This window comes from Micropterus dolomieu, linkage group LG02 (assembly GCF_021292245.1).
Source record: "Micropterus dolomieu isolate WLL.071019.BEF.003 ecotype Adirondacks linkage group LG02, ASM2129224v1, whole genome shotgun sequence".
Classification (NCBI taxonomy): Eukaryota; Metazoa; Chordata; class Actinopteri; order Centrarchiformes; family Centrarchidae; genus Micropterus; species Micropterus dolomieu.
In genome coordinates, this window is record NC_060151.1 from 10395672 (window position 1) to 10416822 (window position 21151).

The 21151-nt window shown below is 40.5% G+C and overlaps 1 protein-coding gene across 1 annotated transcript in view; it reads left to right on the forward strand.

Moving 5' to 3' along the window:
• LOC123986131 (protein shisa-8) overlaps positions 1–21151 on the forward strand; it is a 93468-nt gene that overhangs the window by 42451 nt on the left and 29866 nt on the right. The window contains exon 2 of the mRNA XM_046074227.1: positions 2746–2861. Within this exon, the coding sequence (XP_045930183.1) occupies positions 2746–2861 (116 nt within the window). The remainder of the gene's footprint in view (positions 1–2745; positions 2862–21151) is intronic.

The following is a 21151-nucleotide window of genomic DNA, read 5'->3' on the forward strand; positions in this document are numbered from 1 at the left end:
TATATATAATATATTTCTATATTATAGAAATTAAATAAACAAATGAGCTTTTGAGCATAGTTACACATGGACATTGTTTTTTTCTAGTCCTGGTAACATTATAACATTAATGTGGCAGGGGTTTTCTAAGCCAGGCAGCTCTTGAGATAGTGGCAATGATATCACAAAGGTAAAACAGAAAGACGATTACTTACCCCCGAGAAAACCCCGTCATGCAGCACCTCTGTCTTAAACAGAAACAGATATCGTTGCCCTGCCATGGTCCATTACCACTAAAATGGGGGTATCTTGTCTTGTCCAAAAGCGCATGCGTAGAATCAAATGTAAACACACACTTGGATTACAATTTACTTAGTATTTTTAGGTATTTATTCAGCGACTATTAAGCTTTTAAATAGTATGTGTAAATCTATAGTAAAACCTACTCCTTTCACATAGTTAGTGTATTACATGAATAAAATGTGTAAATATTTAAATGTTTACTTAAGAAATTGTAGATCTCACTGAAACTTAATTTTATAATGTAGAAAAATTATGACAGGTAATTTAATATATTTTACCATACCACAAAGTCGTTTTTTCAGTGTAGACAAAATTGGCAGCCCCGTTAAAATGACAGTTAACGTGAATTACAGATGCACCTAGCTTAGCAAGCTTGCTAGCTCCGCACACGGCCGTTAGCTCCACCATCTCGTCCAAATATGGTCATGTCCGGTGCCGCTGGTTGCAAAAACTCAACATCACGGCGCCCTATCGGCCAAACTCAAGACTTCAAAACGGCAGTCCACAAACCAAACATGCTATTTTGTTACTTGATTTGGGAAAAAATAATACAAAATTTCAAAAAAATTATAATTTAATTATAAATACAATTTTCACAATGGTACATAATACTTGGTGCCTATTGCAAGTCCACTGTGTTGAATTATATTGTACAGGTGTTCATGTTTTTATGCTTACTGCTCCCGTGACCACAGGCAATCATTTCACAGCAGGCTAATGAAAAGGCTAGTGCTCCATTGCATTTTAGAAGGCTGTGTGAAAGGTTTCAACAGTGAGATTAACAGTGAGGAAATATTTATGGGTCTCTTGATAGCAGCCCCCGGGTCACAGCTGATTTGTTGACTATGTTGCTATAATTTCCTTGTCAATGGCGACACGTTGATGGTAAGCATTCTCTGCTTTTTTGTCCTTGTCGTTGTGAGCAAATACTGGAAGGTTTATAAGTATTTGATGATGAAATAAACTAAAACTTTTCATATGAGCAGATCTATGTGCAGCAGGATTTGTTATTTTAAGTTCTGTTTTTTTGCTTTACCTTGTTAAAAACAAATACTAGCAGAAGTAAATTTGGTAGCTGACACTCTAAAAGGGTAGCAACCAGCGTTGTTTACTGTAGCAATTAAACTGCAATCACACGTATGACAGTGATGCAGCTCTGTATGAGACACACTTTGACAAATAATTTTATTTCAGTGAAACCACCGCTTAAAAAACATAATTTTTCTCTCGTCTTGCACAAAATAGAAAAGAGAATGCATCCTCTTGAGCTAAAAGACAGCAAAATGATGAATTTCAACAGTGAACGGTCATCCATCAAATAAATGAGTCATTCCAACATAAGATAACACATAAAATTGTCAAAGATTGGCAGATCCCTCAAACAAACCATTTAACAGTTGAGAAAAGGCCCTCAGGTGAAAGTGTCCCTGCTTTCTTTTCGAGTTACTTGTTATGCTGTCTGATGTTAATCATGAAGTCTTGTGCAACATGACATGCTATCCTTTAGGTTTGAGGTTTGAGCACATAAACTAGATTAGTGGTTCATTTTACGCCCCACAGCCCTGTCAGATGAAGTCAAGTACCCGTTCATCAACGCTGTAATTTATCCATTACTTTAAGCTAACTGTTTGTCCTTTAGCTCTATTTATTTTAACCACGTATCCACTACTTTAAGTTGTTTATCCTTTAGCTCTAGCTACCTAATGTAACCATTTATCCATTAAGCTAACTATTTTAACCATTTATTTATTAGGTTTCTATGTCAACAGTTTATGCAATATTTTAGGTAACTGTTTTAACAGTTTCTTGTAGCTAACTGTGTAATCCTCCCTGCTCACTTGATATACTCACACTAAGTAGAATAAAATCAACCAACTACCAGCTATCTGACACAAAACACCGTCCAGGTCCTTGTTTACAGCTCCAGGTTGTGTGTGCTCCTAAAGAGTTAAAGCTGCATGTTTGAGGGCCTTTTCCTTCCTGTGTTCCAGTTTTGAGGAGGCATCAGAACTTGTTCAAAGGCATCAAACAATAAAAGATGGCAAGAGGGGAAGTTGTTTTAAATATTTTTTATATAAATGATTGATGCTCCCAGTTGGAAAACATCCAGAGACTCATCCTTTTCATCTTCGGTTCCACTGTATGAGTTTAATTCTGAGCGTTTTCTGTTTGGATTTGTTTTTATGGACGTGAACAATCTGTTTCAAACTTCTCTTATCCTCAGTTAGAACATTTATTATCATCTTTCTCACTCTTTCCCATGACATTTGACACTTCAGTCTTCTTTGTTCCTCAAGGTTTCTCATTTACCTGGAAACGCACGCTTTCTCTTTTCTGTCAACACTTCTGAATGCTGGGGTCAAGTTTGTAAGACATTCTGTTTAGGGTTTTGTCTACTTTTCAGTTTGTATGCAGGATGCTAAAGTTAATACATTTCATTTGTGTTTTTCTTCCTCCCTTCAGGACTCTGACAGAGCTCATGAAGCAGCCAGGGGAGGCAGGAATGGTGGATGGAACCGGGATTCATCATCCCATAGGGACCAACGGCATCTCCGCCAGGGCACTGCGCTCCAACAATGGTCAGTCCTCCATGTGTGTCTATGTAGCTGTATGGTTTGCATGCAAGCACACTGAGCTGATATAGAATTACTGACAACAGTAACAAGAGTTTTTGCAGCAAATCAACTACAACTTGTGCAATTATAGAGGTCCTATGGAAAAAGTAGCTGTTTTTCACTGTAATATACACTGTTTGTAACCTACTGTATTTATTTATATGATGTGTCGCAGAGCATTGCTTCCCAACTTTTTTTGTCGTACCCCCTCTGTGTCAGATGAACTCAAGTAAATCACGCCACCATTTATTTAAATAATTTCTCCATAACTTTTACCTAGCTTCAACAGTTTATCCATACTTTTAGCTAATTGTTCTAACCAGTTATCCATTACTTTTATCCAACTATTTCAAGAGTTTATCTCTTAATTTTAGCTGACTATTCCAACTGTATCATTTTAGCTAACTATTAACAGTTAATCCATTTATTTTAAATAACTGCATTTCACGTATTTATCTGTTATTTTTAGGTAAATATTTCCACAGTGTATCCATTACTTTAAGCTAACCATTAATCTGTTACCTTTAGCCAACTATATTTTAAGTGTGTATTGCTTACTTTAGCTATTTAAACAGTTTATCAATTCATTACTTGGATAAACTGCTTACTATAAGCCACATATCCATTGTGTTTTGCTATCTACTTTAACCATGTACTCATCAATTTTAGCTGTTTTAACTTCTCTGCTCACTTCCTAACTCGTTTTCACACACTCTCAACATGTGGTGTTCAGGTGTTTCAGCTGATTTATTTATAATGTTCTTCTATACAAATTGTAATCTTTATGTTTTCAAGAAACTCTCTGGCAAATCAAGAGCAATTCAGCAACTAGGGGATGGATATATTAAGAGGACTGGGACACAAAGCTTTAAAATTTGACTTGCATGGGGTGTTGATAAGATACATGCCTTTAGTGTGAGAGACCCAGGTTCAATCCCCCACTGTCCCTGAGAAAGACACTGGAGAACATGCAAACTCCACACAGAAAGGCCTGGGGTTTGAACCCACAACCTTCTTGCTGTGAGGCGACAGTGCTAACCACTGCACCACCGTGCCTCCCCATTGACCCATTTAAATATGAGGTTCTGACTGACACTCTCTATCGCTGTCTCTCGGTCTTGCACATAAACAGACACACACAAGCACACATGTGTCATCCATGGGCAAGGAGGCGCAGGGACAGATAGGTCATGTTTAATTAAGATGTAATTAGCCGTGTGCCAGCTTCCAAACCCATAGAGGGAACACTGTGTGACCCATCTGTCTCCCTCTTTCTCTAGACGTTTTGACCACACACACACAAACACACATATTCATGCTCAATATAACCCTATGCGTCTTCAGTGGATTGAGACTCAAATTAGTGGGCATGTTTCCTGAGGGCTTATTTGTGACAAGAGTGATGGCATGCTTTAAAGGACAAAGGTCCCTGTTGCCTCACAATTTTGTCCTCGCTTTCAGGCGCAGCAGAAAAAATGTGAGCTATCATTTGGTCCAGCTGTTTACTAGTATCCAGAATGACTTGTCATATTGTGTTGTAAATGACTTTATTGTAAACCACTTAAGCTGATGTGTAGTTACTCACCAAAGCATGCAGAAAAGCCATATGACATCACTAAACATGATTCACTAAAGAGAGCTGCTTTATCAAACATGCAAGAATACAGAGAATCAAAAAGATACAAACAAAGACACCAGATGTTTCATATGATCTGGTTCATGTATAAATTATTATAGTTTTCTCATTTGACACTGCCACAAATGCACGCACTTAAACATGCAGTATATATCCACACATACAGACAAAAGGAAAATTATGAGGCTTCTCCCTTTTCTTTCATCTTTCCACCATTGTAATAAACACTTTTGTGGCCTCTTTTTCACCCCATACTGTGCTTATTAGCACTCTGCTTTCTCATGTCTTGCTTTCCATAGCATCCATTTCTTTATTCCCCTGCTATTAAATCCCCCCTTTTACATCCTCTGCTTTTTATTACTTTGTCTTGGTATTTTTCTGCATTTTTCAACATCTAATCAGCCTTTTAGCAAGGACCCACATGTAGTTTTAAAATGCCAGCACTTAAGTTACTCATGAGGGAAGAATAATTATTTGCAAGCAACCCTGAGTGGTATACTCAGGGTAGAAAGAGGGAGAATGAATCCTGTAGTTAAAAAGATATTAATAAAGGAAATAACAGAAGGAAGGATGTGAAAGGTGTTAAAGGAGGGATAGACAGGGTGGGCATATGGAGGAGAGTGTGTATGTGTGAGTGTGTGTCTGTATGTGTGGAGCAGGGGCTGAATGGGGATACAGGGTGATGACAGTAGGGGCAATGGGATGAAGCCATCCTGATCCTGCTGTGTCAGCCGTCTACTCACAATCACCTCTTAATTAAACACATTTAATCCTCCAGGCCACTTAAATAGAGAGAAAGAGAGAGACAGAGACAAAGGGAGAGAGGGCAGTAGACGCTTATGATGATAATAATGACAACATAATTGCTTTTTAACTGAAAAAGCATTTAAAATTGAATGTCTATAGTAAAAGCCACTTAAATTGTATCTACAAATAGAAAGCAGTTGTTAGCCATGCTATGGCCTGGCTCTAGGGGTGACAAATCCTGATCTTCTGGTCGGTCCATCACTTTTGTCCAGACTGAAATAGCTTGGCGTTTGTTGGGTATATTGCCATACAGTTTGGTATACTCTAATATATTTAATTTAATATATTTATTGACTCCCAGAGGAAGGAGCTGACTTTGGCCATCCTCTTACTTTTACTTTAGCTCCACCATGAGGTTGAATATATCTGACTTCAAAATTTCTCCCCAACCACTAAATGGATTAATGGATTAATGAATATTTGGCACACACATTCTCTGAATGAATTGTAATAACTTTCGTGATCCACTGACTTTTCATCTAAAAGCATTATGAGGTCAAAACTTTCATTTGTCCAGTACTTTACTTAACTGAAAAACAAGTCTGAAGGCTGACAACACAAGCAAGAAAAAGGCAATTCTCATCTAGAATGAAAACAAGCTCATACATTTCACTGCAAGGGAATAATGCAGTATATACAACTTTCATATCACTCTGCATATTTATAAAAAAAATTCTATGTGCATAGATTCACTGTGGCTTGCAATAGACGGTAGCTGCAGTGAAAGTGCAGTGAGAATAATGAGTTCAGCTGATTAGGATGAAAATACAACTGAACAAGTTCTGAGCCCTTTCCCTAATGAAGACAGCAGCATCCTCATGTTTCCTCCCTGAGAATAGAATGATTTTCTTATGTGCCCCTCTACTCATCTTCAACGCAGATATACTGTTTATTTTACATAATGTAACACATGAACTATGGGGTTAAAGTGGCAAGATTTAAAGTATAGGACTGGCATATTTGACAGAAAGATAGGAAAGCTAGAGAGAGAGGGGGAAAAAGTAAAACAGGGAAGAACAGTATCGAGGTCATGCGACGGGTACAGAGAATCGGTGAAACAGTAAGACAAGAGTTATTGTGTGGTTACAAAAGACAGCTGATATGGTGGAGGGAAAAGGGCCTCAAGAGAATAAGAGGGTTTGACAGAGAGAAGTTATTGAACAAAGACAAAGAACAAGGTAATGGGGAGTGGAGAGAGACGGGAGGGAGGAGATGAAACTTAGATAAGGAGACATACCTTAACATTGACATTACTGAGGCATGGAATGGGAGAACCAGCGAGCAAGGGAGGCGACGAGAGGGGAGAACCGGCGAAGGCAAAGAAAGGAGACAGGGAGATGAAAGGGAGCTGATGATGACAATGAGCGGTGGGTGTGACGCTGTCCACTGTACAACGAGGAAAAGAGGAAGCAGATCAAAAGAGAGGCCTGGTTAGAGCGAGTACAATGTGTGAGAGAGTTGGAGCGCAAAGAAGCAAGTGAATAAAAGACTGAGAGAAAGAGTGGGGGAAAGAAAAAGAGAAGGTGACGCAGGAAGGATGAACGGAGACAGAGATAGAGAGACTAGATAGAAGATACAACATGCTGCTAGCTGCAAGGGGGACAGCTGGTCAGCTGCTGCTCGGTTCTGTTCTGGTGTGGAGAGCTGCCCTGAGGACAGTCACCCTGCTCCGCACACACACAACACAGACTGGACACACACTCTTACACACACAATTTGTTGTGTTTTGCTGTACAGACATAGAGAAGAGATTAGGGCAGGTTTCAAGGGGCTGGAAAAGGAAGAGTAGAAGGACGTAAAGAAATTATGGGTGAGATGAAGGCAAGGATTTGAAAGAATAATGGAGGAAAGGAAGGAGAAAAGATCTCCACAGACATAAAGCAGAGGACCGGAAATCAGAAAGAGTGAAACAAACAAAAAAACAAAAGGTACAAATAAGTGAGACTGTTAGTGATTATTTATAAAAGTGGGAATGAGAGATGGAGAGAGTATGAGGTGATGGGATGTAAATAAGAATGTGTGGCAGGGGAGGGGGAGTGAGAAGGAAACAGATGGTAGAAGAAGAAGAGCGGGAAGGAAGATGGAAAGCTGGGAATGCGAGAACACTCCCAGATCACTAATTGCTGATGTCAGGCGTGCGAACATCGCCTCCAATTGTAGCACTGACTGCACAGAGTAGAGCAGAAATTCTGCTTTCTTTATCTTGTCATCTGTTTTCAGCACCATGGACAGCACCGCTGGAAAACAGCTGGGAAGGTTTCCATCAACTGACTTTGCAAGAACCAGGTGGGAAACCTCAAACCAAGTTGTTAACCTCAAGAAAAATCTTTTGAGGAAGCATGTATTAAATCATAAAGTTAAAGCTGCTGAAATCAGGGCCTGGCTGAAATAGCATTTTTAACCACGCTGGTACCATGGCTCTAGCAACGGCTGACAGTCACTGTACACCAAAGTTGGTCTGTTGGATTGCCATTAAGTCCTCTAGCACCTCCACGTTCACATTTGCAGTTTTGAGTGAAATGTCTCAACAAGTAGTGGATGGATTGCCTTGAAATGTGGTACCAATATTAATGTCTCCCTCAGGATGAATTGTAATAACGTTTGTGATCCCTTCATTTTTCATGTAGCTACATCAGTTCTGATTTCAATTTGTCCAACTTGTTTTATAGTCAAATTCCTGCTAAACTATTGACATGACATTCCCATAAGCCTCAGCTGTACTTTGTGTTTAGTACTAATCAACAAATGTTGGCATGCGAGCATGGCGAACCGGGTAAACATTGCTGCTAAACATCAGCGTGTTCACATTTTCTTTGTGTTAGCATTTAGCTCAAAGCACTGGTGCTTGCTGTCTATCTCAGTTTCTTAAGCATAACCATGGAACCATTAGCTAGTTTATTTGTTAGCTACATAGCTACATTGTTACACATACGCTATTACAATGATAAAATCCTACATGAGTTTCAATTATTGTACCAATGATGAAATTACCCAAACACAGATATAAACCATTGGGACTTATGCCAGTTGTTATTGCAACCTCCATTTAAAACACACTAAAAAATTATTCCTCAATAATCACATGCACATGTGTGATGCCTTTATTCAGCAGTTCTCAGAGGTAACCTTCAAACAAACAACGCCCCTCTGTTATGGGAGGAAAAGACTTCAGTGGGGTATATCTGAGCTGGGCGGACTCTTCTTCACTGGAGGTCTCTTCTGAGATAGGAAAGGATTTGCATTTGTGGGGCATAATTTGCATGTTGCTGGCCTGTGAAAGAGGGAAAAGAGGCAGAGAGAGAGAGAAACAAAAACATCAGAGTGAGAGGAATAGGAAGGGAGGTTCAGATGGAAGGAGGGAATTTTAAAAGAGGTAGAGCAGGAGGGAAATGGAAAGAAACAAAGAGAGAGGGAGAGAGAGGGCGTGTGTGTTTGGTGCCGAGAGAGAGGGAAAGCAGGAGAGGAGGAGGTAGATAGGATCAGTATGACATTGAAATCAAAACAAGGAAATGGGTATCATGGGAGCCTGCAGGACGGGTGTTAAGTGAAAAGACGTACTATAGGCAGGGGGCGGGTGTGTATGTGTGTGTGATTGTGTGTGAGCAGGAGTGCGTGAGGGAGAGTGTTTGTTTACATCCGTGCGCCCTTGATTTCTGTGGATCGTCACTACAGTGCCACATGGGGCCAGTGCCAGTTATATCCACACTGAGCTCGTCAACGACACACCTCCAGAGAGACAAAGACAGACAGAGCGAGAGGGAAGGGAGTGGAACAGATCAAACACGGTTTAAGAATATGTATATAATATATATGTGTGCGTATATAATATATGTTCATACAAGCATGAAAACATGCACATGTGCATGAACATATTGTACAGTCTGTACTTCAGGCCAACTTATCTTTGTCTTTGTCTTACCATTATGTCTGAATGACTGACCCCAGGTCTTCCTTGCCAGTCTGCTGTTTCATGGGAGTTTTTATTAAAATTATTTTCTGCATGTATACAAGAAAGGGCTGATCCCGACCTCACTTGCCTTCTGATGGCTACTGTGGCCTGCGACTGACCCTTAACCGCTGGTCTCATACGATCAGATTTAATATTGCAGAACAGAACACATTTCATGGGATCACAGGAATGTGTTTAACCACACTTGGCAGCTGCAATACATCAACACAGATGCCAGCGTGTGCATGCCTTCATGTAACTGTAACCACCATGGCTAAGTGTTGAAGCCAGTCCAGAGGAGCAGTTGCTGTAGTAACTACGTATTTGCTGTACACAAATTGATAGAAAAAAATCCACAATTTATTCAGATGTAAACAGATTTTTACACAAGATACTGCAAACTCACAGTTGATCATGTAAAAGTATCTAAATGATGTCAGTGATTTTGCACGTCAAAATGAATAAGCCTAATGTTTTATGACATGTCACGGTTCGAGCGACGTAGTTATCTCAGCAACTTTTTGATGGATTGCCATGATACAGACATCCATGTCCCCCTCAGGATGAATCGTAACAACTTTGGTGATCGCCTGACTTTTCTTAGCATTTAGCTCAAAGTGCTGTTGTGTCTATGTACAGCCTCACAGAGCAACCGGCATGGCTGTAGACTCTTGTTTAATGTTGCTTATTTCCACAACCTTTTCAGTGTATACTAACTAGGAGATAAATTCCATATCTGATTTAGAGATGGCAAGTTGTTTAACATATCTGGACTGCAACAAAAGCGCATTGCAATCCTTCTGCATATTCTTAGTTGGCTAGATTAGACCGCAGCATGTCAACCCCATTTTCTTAAGCTTCTACCCCCAATCTTGGTTTCTTTCCTCCTTCCGTTTTACCCCTCAGTATGTCATTTTAAATGTTGTAGACAAAGCTTTCTTCGTGTTTCACTCTTGAGTTTTTTCCTCTGGATCTTTGTGTATTTCTCTTGACCATCATATGGGCCTTGCAATAATCTTTTATTGTCTGACTTAGAGAGGAGAAATGTGTGTCTGCATTTTCCTTCTCTACATCAGCTTCTCTGTTTCTCTTTCTATTAATCTGTATCTCACCCTCTGCCCAAACTATACTGACACAGTCAAAACCAGTCTAAAAACATATTAAAGTGCTTTAAAAACATTTCCCAGTTACACATTTGAGTTTCAGATGTTTTCATGTTTTCTTTTAATGATAATCACTGAAATGTATCTTTTTGGCTTTCATTATCTATTCTCATCTATTCTTATCTATTTGGATGAGTCTGTGAAACCCATCTTGAATGTTGAAAGTGATATTTTTATTATTCGTGATGCCCTTACACTAAAACTGAGATTTCCCCATTGATTTTTAGGGTGGGTAAGTCATGCTGATAATCCTCTAGTGCATCGCCAGCTTTGCTCCCCCACCATCTCGTTTCCTGTCTCAGTCTTCCCCTTTTCAGTTGCCTCTCATTAGCCGCCAATCTTCTCTCATCCTCTGCCTTCTCTCTGCTCACAGTCCTGCTTCCCTCAAGCACTCTCTCCCTCTTTCTGTTTCCGCCTTTTCTGTCATCTCTCTGTCCCCTCCACTTTTATCTCCCCTCCTCTCTCATTCTTTCTTTCGCTCTCTAAATCGTAGCCTTAGTGTCTGCAGACTGGGCTGTCTGATCCCTCATTTCTGAACTCTAAAGTCACCCAGAAATGATCACAGAGCTACAATAAATAGACCTGATGTTCCTTGTGGTGTTTTTTGGAGTTCAAGAGTTGAATTGCACTGACTTGAAAGAAAACTTTTGGGGTTACAGGGACTAAACCTAGAGGCACAGTGATGAAAGTACAGTGTTGAAACACAGATAAAAGCACAAAAAGTAAATGAGTAATGAGTTAGTTGCTTAGTTAGCTTATATTTCTTTTTCCCACAATAATGTAATTTGGATGATGTAATTAAAATGAAAATAAAACATCACATGGTACTAGAAAATAAATCAGAAAGCAAAAACATGAAAGTAAAGCAATTTATGTTTTAAGCAGAAAATATGATTATTCAGAAGCAAGTGCATAGTCATGGATGGTGCCGCTCTATTTCTCCTAGTTCTGGAAAGATCTGTCACCACTGCTGAAAGTCAACCAACTCACAGAGGGGGAATATCCAGAACAGGCTTATTAATAAGCCAGGGCAGCGGCAGATTACAGCTTTAGTGAGCCGCCAAAACAATGACTGAGACTGATAAACAGAGTCAGACAGACAGAAACCAAAGACTGACGGTCAGTGCTTTGATTGGAAATATTGTCTGATCAACAGTATACATACAACATAAATGCAACTTCCAGGTAAGCACGTACTTTAGGAATACTGACGGACACAATGACTGAGGGACAGACAGAGAAGCAGGCCCGTAGAGGAGAATGTACACATAGACGGCATTTTATGGGCTGATTCCACTGTTTCTTTGACCATGACAATTGACAATTTAGTTACTATTGGTAAGGATTTAGTATCTAGATTTATATTTCTGGCATTTCACCCTGCATGCAGGAAATTACAAAGAACAGGAAATATAATTTAGCAGTTAACTGAATAGGTACAATTTTGAGGGCTTGGAGGGTCACAAACTCAGTATTTCTAAAATCCTGGCTATGGCCTCTATAATTTTTGCTCACAGTCCTACTGTCCTCCTGCAAACCCATGCTTTAATTACTTTATTTTATTTATCTAATACTATGAGTATTCATGAAGATTCCAACCCTAGAACTATATTTTACTGCTTGATCTTATTTATGAAGGTATATTATATATGTTCATATAATATGTATATACATGTATAATAATAGGGTTAGGAGATTTTTTTCTAGTTTGCCCAGGATCAGCTCATGTGGATCTCTGTGTTCTTGTTCTTGTGAAGTTAATACATTTAGACCCCTGCAGCTGCTACAGAGGATCTGTGTTACAGTGTTCATAACAGACAGTGGAATATCTTCAGGCATATCTGTATATGTGTATATATGGGTGTGTTTGCATGCTTTTGTGTGCGTGCATTGATCCAGCTCGGTGCAGGGATATATTCTCTCAGTCATTTGAAGGACACCAGACCCCCCTCTGCAACCCCATGCACCAAGCAGTCACGAGAGCTCCCCTGCCCATCGTGGGTAGAGTTGACTGACGCTTCATGAATTCTAGCTCAATAGAGACAAATGACGAAACACAATGGCAAGACATTGTCATTGTGTACTGGGGGGGGGGGGGTGTGTATTGCCCACCTGAGTTTGTGCTTGTGTATGTTTATGTGTGTGTATTGGAGATGTCAAGAAAGGCTGAGGGAGGCTGTGTTGTGTGTGTGTGTGTGTGTGTGTGTGTGTGTGTGTCACCTCTTCTGCCTCCAGCCATCCCGAAGGTCAATCATTATGGATTGATACATTTTTTCACACATTTGACCTTAAAAGAAAAAAGTTGTGTAGGAGTAAGCATGAGCACGTTTTCCCTGCGTGTCTGTATCTATATGCTATAAGATCACCAAACTTTACATGAACATAGCAGTAAGTAAAGCAAAAGACTCTTCAGTTTATCATTCTTGTTAGGATTTTATGTGACACACTGAAGAGGATTTTTAAAATCTTGAGATTAAAGAGATGGTGTGAATAGTGAAAAAGTTTTTTTTCCACTGTGAGAGCATGCTAAGGCATTTAGCAGTCCTGTATGTGCAGGCACAAGGTGGGATTTTTATGTGTAAGGAGCCATGAGTGGCAAGGCAGTTCAAAGTGAGAATGTGGATTTGTGTGTGTGTGTGTGTGTGTGTGTGTGTGAGAGTGTGTGTGAGAGTGTGTGTGAGTGTGTGTGTGTGTGTGTGTGTGTGTGTGTGTGTGTGTGTGTGTGCATGTGTCTGTTGGATACTGATATGAGCAGCTGCTGATCCCCATGAGTGAGGTGCAGTGCGAGGCTATACATTAGCCTCGACTGCTGCAGGCTCACTGATAGTATTACTGTTATGGTGCGACTGGGATGGATCGGGCTCCATTTTGACTCTGTTATTCTGTCATAATGAAGCATAACCCCTATCATAGAGGACTCAATGGGTCTAGTTAATGTATCAGGCCAAGGGTAGCACTTGTGCTGACTACCATGGACGGAGATGACGAAGGGGGCTGGGATGGCATGGCAGAAAATACGCCAGCAATAATGTTTATTTACAGGATAAGACATTTATCTTTACTATTTCAAACTCTGCCTGTCTGCTAAGATGTATTAATCATCAATATTTTACAAGGCAGTTTGTTTCTGTAATACTGGATTAACTCAAGGGGTTGTTTTGACAATGTGTTAGTGTTATTCTTTATATTACTGTTGGGATATTTACCCAAACTAAAATATGGTTATTTTGACCCTGTGTTAGACTGTCACAAATACATGGAAAGCAAAACTGCAACGATACACATATTATAGAAATCTGTAATTTTATTCAAGTTAATGGTGCTTTTCATTTGGTCGCCTGTCAATGGCGTCATATCCCCTTTACCCTCTGTAGTTGCTATAGCTTCTGCGGAAACAGGGGATACATGAAAGTGAGGAAGGAAATCAGCGAACGTGATTGAGCGCAACGTGAATAAAACATTAATACTTTACCTTGTCTGGGAACATGAGAGTCATGTCAGATAGATTTTCATCTGCAATGGATGTTTAACAATGAAGAGAACAACTCCCATGATCCCCGCTACTACTATGTCTTATGTACATGTTTTGATGTGGGAGATTCAGCAGATATTTCATACTGTGAGTTTATAAAGAAGTAGAGTAGATTTGGTAACATAGCCAAACAATAATAACAAAATAATACAGTCAGAACGACCCATTTTTTCTGTTGTTTTCCATTAATGCCTTTGAGCTAAATTGTCCCAAGTTGGATCAATTTTGAACCGTGGATTTTTAGTGTGTAAGATTTTTAGTGTGTAAAAAAAGCTTGCTTTATTGTGATTATGATAGGATAGGGATGCAACTATTTGGGATCTTACAGTTTGACCACAGGCAGATCTGCCCATGAGCCATCCAGTTGGGTAATTTTCACTGCTCTACACCACTCTGAGAATCTGTACATGTGTCCTGTCATGTTCAACTAGAGCAATTTTCCATAATCAAACCAGCAATCTTGTACAAGCTCAGTCCTATGATTACAAGCTTAGAGATGGTATCAGATGAAAGGGAAGTGTCTTTTGGAAACCTTCTATCTCCATGAAAGGACTAAAGTGACAAAACATAGCTTCTTTTCATTCCCTATTCCTTCGATTTAGGCACTTCACCTACGTCACACGTCGTTTGGCTTTGTTTTGCAGCCATGAAGCGTTTTGTCACTGACAGGAAAAGAAACTGTTGCAAGAAAATTCAAGGTGACAGGTTTTCACGACTGTACACGACCGATTCATAAGCGTAATTTCATAACTGAAACTGATAAGAACTAACAGAGCAGCATAATGTCTTTGATAAAGATGTCTCCTTCTATCTGTGAAGGTTTCTCCTGCTGTGAGCTTAAATTGATGTAGATATCACTAAAGAAACAGTGGCTTAGCTGGGCTCTGCATGGCAGCTCCGTGTGTGTGTGTGTGTGTGTGTGTGTGTGTGTATGTGTGTGTGTGTGTGTGTGTGTGTGTGTGTGGGTCACAGCCAAATTATGCTGTAACATATCTGATTGAAATCAGTCTCACGTTGGAAAGCCAGAGCTCTTGGACAGCAGCATGGGAGTCCTTGGCACATATACATACATACACACACATACACACACAAAAGCACATACATACACAAAAAAGAACAAGGAACCACAACGAGCAGCACACACCTTAAGAATAGAAAAATACACACACAGCATTCACACATGTGAGTACTGCGCATAAAAATGGCCACAAACGTAAATGACACACATAGACACACTCTTTCTCTCTCGTTTTCCCTTTCTGTCCAGCACAAACACACTCACACACACACACACACACACACACACACACACCCACACACACATAATGCCACATCCCATCACGTCATTTCAGAGAGCGTGTTTAACCTAATCACACTCAACCATGCGTGATCCTCAGAGGGGGAGTCAGGTCTGTTATGACAGTCGATGTGCTGTGTGACGGCCATGGGCTTTAGAGAGCACAAACCAGCAGCCTGCTTTTACTGTAATACACACCCACACACACACTGTGGCATAAAACACACATGAAAAGACTAGGGCAGGACGACAGGGGAGGCGGACATGTGGACAGACAAGGAAGGAAACCAACCAGACAAGACTGAAGCCAGAAAGAGTGACTCATTTCCATATCACTAACCTGTGAGCAGACACAGATCAGGCTGCAGCATCTATGTCCGATCAGATTTGTGAAACCTCACAGGGAAATGTTTTGTTTATAGTTTCAGTGGTTTCTGTGATTCAGTATTTACCTGTGGGGACATATTAGATGGGAACCTAATGCAAGTATATTTGAAAACAGATTCTGAAGCATAAAGCCTCCTTTAGTCTGCTGTACAAAGCTAGTCAAACTGAGTTACAGTTTTTTTAAATGGCAAATATGCATTGGTCAAAAGTGGTTTATCGTGATCATAAACCTTCCACCTCCACACAGAGGAAAACTCATCTATGGGGTTTAGGAAGGGGGAGTATGGAGGCAGGACGAGTACTGACATCATGGGGTGTGCAGCAAACCTGACAGTGACTGCAGTAGAGTGGTGGAATGCCACATTATCCCACACAACAACAAAGGTAGGGGAGATTCTTGCTTCTCTGCTGGTACGAGGCGATTACGCAGGTCATCCAGAAAAGACGTGAGTCTCTCCGTGTTGTAGGGGCCAATGAGTGGCTTGTGTAACAGCAAACCATCATTGGACAGTGCTGCACACATTGTGATGTTAGCGCCTCTCTGGCCTCAGACATCCACAGTCGCTCTCTGTCTAGTCACATTTCTTTCCCTGCTGCGTGTTTTTGCCAGATTGAATCCAGCTTCATCCACAAAGATGTGCAGTTTCCCTGGCTTCCAGCTCCATTACTCTCTAAAATACAGTAAATGAACAGTTTTACATGACTTTACATTATGCATTGACGTGTATGTTCCCTGTTTGATTACTGAACAGACATCTTCCCTGGACATATTGATACCAGACTGCTTCGTCCTTATTTTTTGTTTCTCAAGGACATCACATCCAAAAGTGATATTGACTCCCTGCACTGTCACACATTTCCCGCACTTTTATTGCATTGTTGTCAATTACCATTTCAACAATGGCAATTTCCTGCACATCTGAAAATATTCTGCCTCTCCCTCCTCACAAAGCAATCAATATTTTTTAAATATCAGTACATGTAAAAATGTAAACATATTGTATTGTACTGTAATATGTAGTTTAATTATCATTGAAAGATGCACATCTCACCTGTTGTGTTGCCAGAAAATTTGTACTATTGATGCAACTTTTACAAACTGGGTTTTTTAAAGTTTTGTTTACAGCAAGTCTATCTGCTATACAGTTTGGCTAAGAGCCTTCAAACTTTAATTTGAATTTTCACTGTGTCTGTAGTTACTTCTCTCTTTATAAGGCAGTATTGACCAGTTGGGTTCAGTACTGACATAGATACTACAATAGTTACATCAATCACTGGAACCAACAGAGACAGACCTTCACAGAATGTGTGTGTGTGTGTGTGTGTGTGTGTGTGTGTGTGTGTGTGTGTGTGTGTGTGTGTGTGTGTGTGCATGTGTGTGTGACAGAGTAGGTGAGATTGTCATGTAACAAAGTGAAGCTATATACAACTGCCAGTATACTGCTGTGAACGTGACAGATATAATTTATCTACCAGCAGCGGAAAGAGAGAAGCGCTCTTTCTTACACTCTCTCTGTCACACACACACACACACACTTCATACTTTTGTTATCATTAAAATCTCTCTTAATTTAACCATTAATCCACACACTTAAACTTAATCCCACATTGGATGTCATTCAAACTTTCCTCCACCCACTGTCATTTCTTCACAGTGCTCATCCTCATCCCAGTACTCTCACCATATGTCAAAACACACTGCTGCAATCCCATCCTGACAATTAACGATCTGCAACACAAGGACTAATCAACACATCATTTATGCTGCATATTAAACTGTGATCTGCATCTGGATGCTATTTGGATAATTAACAGTTTGACAGCATCCTTGTATTCACACCTGGAAATTATACACATATGTACTGTAATGTCACTATTATGTCCATGTTGTGATTGATCTATTTTACTCTTGATTACTCTAACTAACCTAAACGACTAGGAGGGGAAGTGGCAGGTCCTTCAATAAAAGCCAACATGGGAGAATCACTGTCATTGCTTTGTCTTTTCGCCTGTTGCTGCTCGGCCACAGTATAATGGTCTTTTTCTATAATTCTGTATAACTGTCACTCTTATCCCACACACTGCCATCAATCATCTGGTTTCTTAGTGGCTCCAGGGACATGAATTGCTCAACTTGGTTCTGAGCAGAGGCTGCGATTGTTGTGTTGTTTGTTTCTGCCACACATATATTGAATTTTGAACATGAAGTATCTGGACTTATTTGTGTTGTTGGCCCACTTTAAAACAGCTAATTTTCAGGTGATCATCAGGTCAATTGTTTTGTTTTGTCCAATACTTTAGTTTATGACCAAATTGCTGCAAAACGAATGACATTCCCTTCAGCTGTGCTTTGTGTTTAGTGCTAATTAGCAAATGTTAGCATGCCAACACGCAACATCAAGATGGTGACCATAGTAAATCACTGTCATTGTGAGAATGTTGGTGTGCTGATGTTAGCTTTTAGCACCAAAAAGCACCACTGTGCCTAAGTACAGCCTTCTCAGTGCTATTAGGATGGCGGTAGACTCTCTGTTTTGAAGACCAAAATCATATTGTAGTGTAGTAGCCTACCTTCTTAGTCCACTAAACACATAGCTACACATGCTGGATAATTTAATAAGATACCTACTACAGTGGCTTACATGGTTTGGCAGAACAATGCTTGACCTGGCACTTTCTCTGTTTTTGCTGAAAATGGGAAACCCAGTGTCAGTTTTGTCATTGATTGGTTCATGTCAGCCCGTTCTCATTTCCAGGGCATCCTTCGGTGTCTGGTTACAACGCACATGGCGACCTTTAGCATCATAGCTCAACGCACCCTTTGCTCAAAGTAGACCTATTTCCCATGTGAAAGAAAAAGTCAAGATTGATTGATTTTAGTTAAGTAATGCTACTTAACTTACATGAAGTGAAGTCATGTAAGTAATGTAGTTTTATGTTTTTTACCAAACCATGATCTTTTCCTAAACCTAACCAATTAGTTTTGGTGCCATAACTTCACCAAATTGCGACATTTCATAATATTAAGCAATAGTTTTATTTAGAAATTCTAACATTGCATATTGATTCTTGCTAACTTGACCTGACCCGGCAAGTGCAACCTATAAGGTACCCTGTTTCTGGGATGAGAACAAATTGTTCTTGTACGTCTGCCCTATGGACACAAATTACATTTTTGGAAGTGCTCCACTCTGCTAAGAAATTGCCATATCCAGTTCCTTTTGAAAAATGGTCATTTTCTGGACACCTTGAGGTCAAATCCTATTTCCTTTTTGTATAAAAAAGATGGTAACATATTGAGGAAAACTACATGTAAACACAAGCTCAGACAAGCAATTTAACTCTGTAATTGTGTCAATGACCTACTGAGGTTACGCAGAAGAAAACAGCACTGTTTCTGCTGGAAAAGTGAGACTGAGGATTTTCATGGCATTCATGCTTGTGCGTGTGTGGCAGGCAAAGGTGGGAAGCAGAACAAAAAAGAAAATGAATAAATCACAAAAAGACAGATGACAAGATAGGGAGAGAAAGAACAGTGTGGGGTGGAAAAGGTTGCAGAAAGTGACAAATAGATAACACAGAGGTTGAGAAAAAGAAAAGAGATGGTGAGGAATAGTGAGAGAATGAGATAATCAGACAGACAGAGAGAGGAGAAAGACCAACAGAGAAAACAGTTCCCTCGTGACACTGTGCTATTGATCTTAGCTTGTTGCTTAGATAGTTTCTCTGAGACCAGGCTGAGAGCTGACACAGCCATCACAAGGCATTATGGGGGATCAAAGATAGGCCAGTGTTGGCCACCATGCAGGAGCTGATGCCCGAGGGGGAGGAGGAAAAGGGGTGAAAGAAAGGAGGAGAGAAGAAGGAAGAGAGGGAGAGGAGAAACAGGGGAGGAGGTGAAAGAAACACACTCTGCGAAACAGGATTTGCAGTCACAGCCTGTCACTCGCTGTGGCATCTCAATCATTCACCATTGCAAGGGAGAGATGAACAGGAGGGGGAGAAGGGAAAGGTGAGGGCAAAAACATGAGAGGGGAAAGAAAATTAGACCACGAGAGAGGGAGCAAAGGGGTGACAGCTAAGAGGCCAAAAATAAAGACATATTGGAGAGAAAGTCCAATGTGGCCGGCAGCGTGTGTGTCTGTATGTGTGGGTGACAGAAAGGTGGTGGGACTCGGGGATTGAAACTTGTCAGAGAAAGTATGAAAGATGAGGAGAGTCAGGAAACACTGCAGTTCCAATAAGGGATAGCATGTTAGTGTGTATGTGCGGCAGCAAATCCTGCTTAAACCTCTCTAAAAACACTCTTCTTCTTCTTACTGCTCTCACATTTATTTCCTGCTTTATATCTTTATTTTGCCCTCTGTCTCTGTCTATCCCTCCACCAAATGTGTGAAATGTCACTGGACAGCTTACATGTGCTGGCTGCAGAGGGAGAGAAATGTCATGCATGGAAAAAAACGTTGTACTGTGGGTGTGTGTACTGTATGTGTGCTATATGAAATATCTTGTGTGTGTCAGTATACAAGTCGTCCTGCAACAAGACTTGAGATGTGTTCACATGCAGCATGTACGGTATCTCACAAAAGTGAGTACACCCCTCACATTTTTGTAAATATTTGATTATATTTTTTCATGTGATGACACTGAAGAAATTATACTTTGCTACAGTGTAAAGTAGTGAGTGTACAGCTTGTATAACAGTGTAAATTAGCTGTGCCCTCACAAAATATCACATCACACAGCCATTAATGTCTAAACCGCTGGCAACAAAAGTGAGTACACCCTTAAGTGAAAATGTCCAATTTGGGTCCAAAGTATCAATATTTTGTGTGGCCACCACTATTTTCCAGCACTGCCAAAATCCTCTTGGGCATGGAGTTCACCAGAGCTTCACAGGTTGCCACTGGAGTCCTCTTCCACTCCTCCATGACATCATGGAGCTGGTGGATGTTAGAGACCTTACTCACCTAGACCTTCCATTTGAGGATACCACACAGATGCTCAATAGGGTTTAGGTCTGGAGACAGGCTTACCTGGTTGCCACCACACATGCTTTAAACCATCTGAACTAAATAAGTTTATCTTGGTCTCAGAAGAGGCTTGACAGCCATGCAGACCAATTTGATGCAATGTGCGGCGTATGGTCTGAGCACTGACTGGCTGACCCCCCACCCCATCAACCTCTGCAGCAATGCTGGCAGCACTCATGTGTCTATTTCCTAAAGACAACCTCTGGATATGACGCTGAGCACGTGAACTCAACTTCAAGTTCCACTCAACCATGGCGAGGCCTGTTCTGAGTGGAACTTGTCCTGTTGAACCGCTGTATCGTCTTGGCTACTGTGCTGAAGCTCAGTTTCAGGGTCTTCTTATAGCCCAGGCCATCTTTATGTAGAGCAACCATTCTTTTTTTCAGATCCTCTGAGAGTTCTTTGCCATGAGGTGCCACATTGATCTTCCAGTATGAGGGAGTGTGAGAG